The 4,542-nt window shown below is 34.8% G+C and overlaps 1 protein-coding gene across 1 annotated transcript in view; it reads right to left on the reverse strand.

The window, feature by feature from the left end:
• Positions 1-3,518, reverse strand: part of LOC135209321 (PC4 and SFRS1-interacting protein-like) — a 26,737-nt gene extending 23,219 nt beyond the window's left edge. Inside the window, exon 1 of the mRNA XM_064242025.1 lies at positions 3,288-3,518. Within this exon, the coding sequence (XP_064098095.1) occupies positions 3,288-3,518 (231 nt within the window). The remainder of the gene's footprint in view (positions 1-3,287) is intronic.
• Between the last annotated feature and the right edge of the window lie 1,024 nt (positions 3,519-4,542).

Here is a 4,542-nt window from a genome sequence, read left to right on the forward strand (position 1 = left end):
AGGTGTAACAATTATACAAAAGGTTTTAGATTGATTCGAATGGTCGTGGGAGCATAACTTTTGAAATTGGGTTTTGTGATGCGGTTATTTGGTAATGGTATATTGGACAGTTTGCCTAGGATATCACATAAATTGCTATTGTTCAGAAGGCTTTATTTTATGGGAGGGCTCATGCGATTCTGATGTATAGTGTTTGCCTTTCAAATGGATTGTTACCGTTCAGTGCGGAATATTATGCCTTTGGCAAAATAAAATGACACGGTTTGGTGTGTGCTCTGTGGTTCTGATTTTCTGTTCAGTGGAGATTTGGAGCTTTGGCCTAAAAAACTGACCGCGGTAATATAGGTTTGATAAACCTGAAATGTATAGTAGGTTATGCTTATGCATTAGTAGCCTATGATTATTGTTTTTCCTTGCGTAAACTTCGCGTGTGCTTTTCTGTCATTAAACGGTGATGTCATATCCAAGTATTATATTGTTTTTCGTATTCTTGACCAGATAGAACGGATAACTGGATAAAGATCCTCCTCTCTTTACCTTGTGTTGGCAGTGATAAAACGTTTATCTAGAAATGCTATTTTTATTAAAAATAAACAGTCTTTTATATAGTTGTCAAGATTTTCGAATGGATGTCAGTTCATACCAACTTTTTTTATATATAAATATTTATTGTAAGATAGCAAGCGTCCCGTGGACGCGATTCCCCCAACCGTTACACAACTTCACGCCAGTAACACTTGCGAGTGAAGGAATGTTTACCTCACGGGAGAATCTGTAGATACAGTCGATGTGTAAATAACCATTGCAAGCAAAGGGGAAGTTACGAGCGTTACTTACCAAACCTTATTAACCGCTCCCGCAAGAAGGTTATGTAAGGATTTTAACATACCATGGTGGTTTAATTAGAGAATTCATTTAAGCTAACGAATACGGTGCATCATTTAGATTATTTCTTCTTTTAATTAAAATTTGGTTTTTTACTTTGCCATTCCATGTAGGTTATCATCACCTTCATTTACAAGACATTAATAAGTTATTTTTCATTCCACTGCAGACGCTGAATAACCAAAATAGGTTCCAGTGCTTGGCTTTATCCCTGAATTTCATAATCTATCCACCCATCTATTTAGATGACATAGTTTCATCTCGGTGTTATCAGAAAGTCTTTTTAACAATCGGATGTATGTAGCGACGTTCTTGGAGTTTTTGTTATACTAAATCTCCCAGTCGCCTGTATAATGTCTTTCAGTAGCAGACATTTCCTTTGTGTGCAGGCTAGACACACGAAGATCTTGTACAACAGGGTAGTTGTTACCAAACGAAACTAACTTGTTTCGTGCGTTAGTTTCTTAGTTCGAAAAATTCTTAATTTTTAAGCAGAAGTGTCTCTTAGTCGAGCGTCACACCGCTTTCTAACCTCAGTTGCCTAATACTATTTCGCTTCCCTCTGAGTTTCACTTTACTAATAAATGTGCAACTAATCTCTCTCCTTTTATTCTCTCTCTTCTGTCCTTAGCCTAATCTTTATTCCTTCACATATTTCATCTTTTATTGATTTCATTCTATCTTTAATTGCCTTTACTCTTCAACTTTATTGTAACTTTTAGAAGCTTTACTTGATATGTATTCAAAATAATTTTGCAAAAATTTGAGAGTGCCATACTTCTCTTGTATAGTTTGTTTAGACAGTCTTATGAAAAACTCTTTTTTTAATTTTGGTTTCACAAATGTATCCCCCCACCTTCCATAATGTTGGAGTATTTACTTCTTTCATTTTTTTAAAAAGTGCCATAATCTTTCAAATTTCTCCATGAAGTCGTCCCTCTCCAATAATGAAACATTTAACTTCCATATTCCTCTACCTATTTTACAACGATTATTAAGCAGAAATCATTTATTTAATCATATTATAGTCTGTTAAAGATAATGGAATATTTTTACAATTCTTAATATTACTATACAAGTGAGTCACATACACACGGTCAATTCTTGAAGCATAATTACCTAGAATGTACGTAGTATATTCGGGAATATTGTTCAATGAAAACCAAGCGTCTTTCAATCCCAAATGCTGTACTAAAGATTTAAGACCTTTTGATATATACCTCTCATTACCTGTACGAACAGCTTTACCCGAAAGTACGCAATTGAAGTCACCAGCAAAAATCAAAATTTGATATGTTGTTCCTTAAATAATACAAGATATCCACAGAGAACAAGTTCTCCCTCTCTCTCTTTTTACTTGAGCCTAATGGTGCGTATACATTCAAAAAGGAGAGGTTTCATATCATTATACCGTATCCTCGTAAATAATATGTTTCCAGTGTCATCCTTTTCACTGTTAATAACTGAAATATTTGACTTTTTATTAAACAGAAAACACGTACCACCTTTAAAGCTAGTAGGCATATTCATTACAACCTCAAAGTAGTCCTCTAATTATTTTATCCTATTCACACTCTAATATTATGTTCTTGAAGGTATAATACATCAATTTTATATTTATCAACTAACATCTTTACTTTCAACGTGTTTTTTAAGCTCATTTAAACCACAATTATTTAATGAAGCAGTGGACTAAAGCCATTTTTAAGGATATATTAAAATAAATGCATACTAATTATTTACCTATTTTAACCAGTCTTAGAACATTTATTTTTACCATTACAGTTATCATTATCATCATGTTTGTGTTTACCCAGAGTTCTGATCACTAGAAAGACCATGATCTACTACATTATCAACAAACATATCCTGGCTTTCATTTAAGGGTTTGACAACTCAGAAAAAAACAAAACATTCTCCTTCGCTATTATTAGATACTTTTAAGCATTTCTGCCCATTGTCCCTTTTTAATGGTAGCTTGCCATTGTCGTACTGGTATTTGACTTTTGATCTCCGTTCCTATTCTTATTGCCCTTTTCTTTAGTTTCTATTGTTGCCTTTCTTTTCACTCCCTATTAAGGTTTCCTCAGGAATTTTAGTATTCCTCATAGACTCAACATCCATCCATTTTCACCTTCACCCTTTTCTTCTTTATCAACTTCTTTTTCCGTTGTATCAGCTCGTCTTCTTCACTGTTGACTATTTCTTCGGTTACTATTTGCATGTCGTATACCACCTTTTTTTCCTTTATTATTTCTTCATTGTGCACTTCTTCTTCTTCTTCTTGCACAACTTCATCAGAGATAACTGCAAACGAGCACATAATTATCTCGTCGCCACTGTCTTCACTCATTAAATAGTCTTCATTCTCTCTTCTAATCCTTCTCTTCTTATTTTTTTACCTTCTTGGTTTCCCTGAGTAATTCCTCTCGGACCGTTGTCAGCTTCACTATTTGTGTATACATCATTTTCTCATCTTCACTAATATCAATTCCTCTTTGGCTATCACTTACCTCTTGTCCCTCAGTGTTATTTCCTTCTCTTGTTTGTTCTCTATTATCACCATTATCCTTCTCTGATTTATTATCATTTCTTTGCCTGCTTATGTCAGGAAAGTCTTTTTCATTCCACATAGTAGTTCCTTCCATAATATCGATGTTACAATCTTTAACTAGATGGCCTGCTTGTCCGCATCTGTAACAGGTTCTTTTCTGCCCATTATATAATATACTTAAGTTAAACCCAGACACACTTATCGATGAGGAATTTTATCTCTAATATTCATCTTTATTGTCCGTATCCCATTCAGCAGGCCTTTCAGGGTTCCATACTGAATCTGTTGCTTCTTATTGAATCCACTTTTCCATATCTGCTCATAATGTTTTATTATCAATTCATCAGACAATTCAAAGGGTGCATTCCTTACCGACACATATGTATACGAGGTACTTATATTCACAACTTTCACACTATCTACCTCATTTATCTTTATATGCTTATCCTCATATTGCCTTGCTATTTCCAAGACTTTGTTCTCTGAGCTGAACTTAACTACTACTTTATTCCTGCTGACATTCTGTACACCCAAAATGCCAGCAATATCAAGTTTCAATTCTCTGAATATCACAATACATACATTTTTCGATGGACATATAACCTCCCAGGAATTGTAGACCAATGGAGTCCTTTCTCCTTAAAAGGCTTGCAAACAAATCCATGTTGTTTTTAGTACTGTCTCATAAAACAACAAAGAGAACAGGTAAAATTTATCATAGAAAAAGGACCTCGGGGTAAAAACAAACGTTTCCAAATACCCTGTCTATTTTAGTCTCTATTTGGCACTATTCCCGTACTTTATAAAGTTTCCACCAGAGTCTGTGTACACACATCACTTCACGACGCTCCATGCATTGTTATCAGTGCTTGAGTACATTATATCAATAAATAAACCGGCCAAAGTACAGAGCGAAAGTAAACCCAGGATCCTATGACAATGTCTTCCTCGATGAATAGTGTCACTCCCAAACCTTATTAAGTCCAAGTTCAGCCCCGATAGGAATGCGGGGTAAGAAGTGGTGAAATGTAAAATGTCAAAATACTGGGCAATGTAACTGAGGCAATATTCTCAACAGGAATGAGAGAGAGAGAGAGAGAGAG

The sequence above is a fragment of the Macrobrachium nipponense genome, chromosome 37 (genome assembly GCF_015104395.2).
Source record: "Macrobrachium nipponense isolate FS-2020 chromosome 37, ASM1510439v2, whole genome shotgun sequence".
Taxonomy (NCBI): Eukaryota; Metazoa; Arthropoda; class Malacostraca; order Decapoda; family Palaemonidae; genus Macrobrachium; species Macrobrachium nipponense.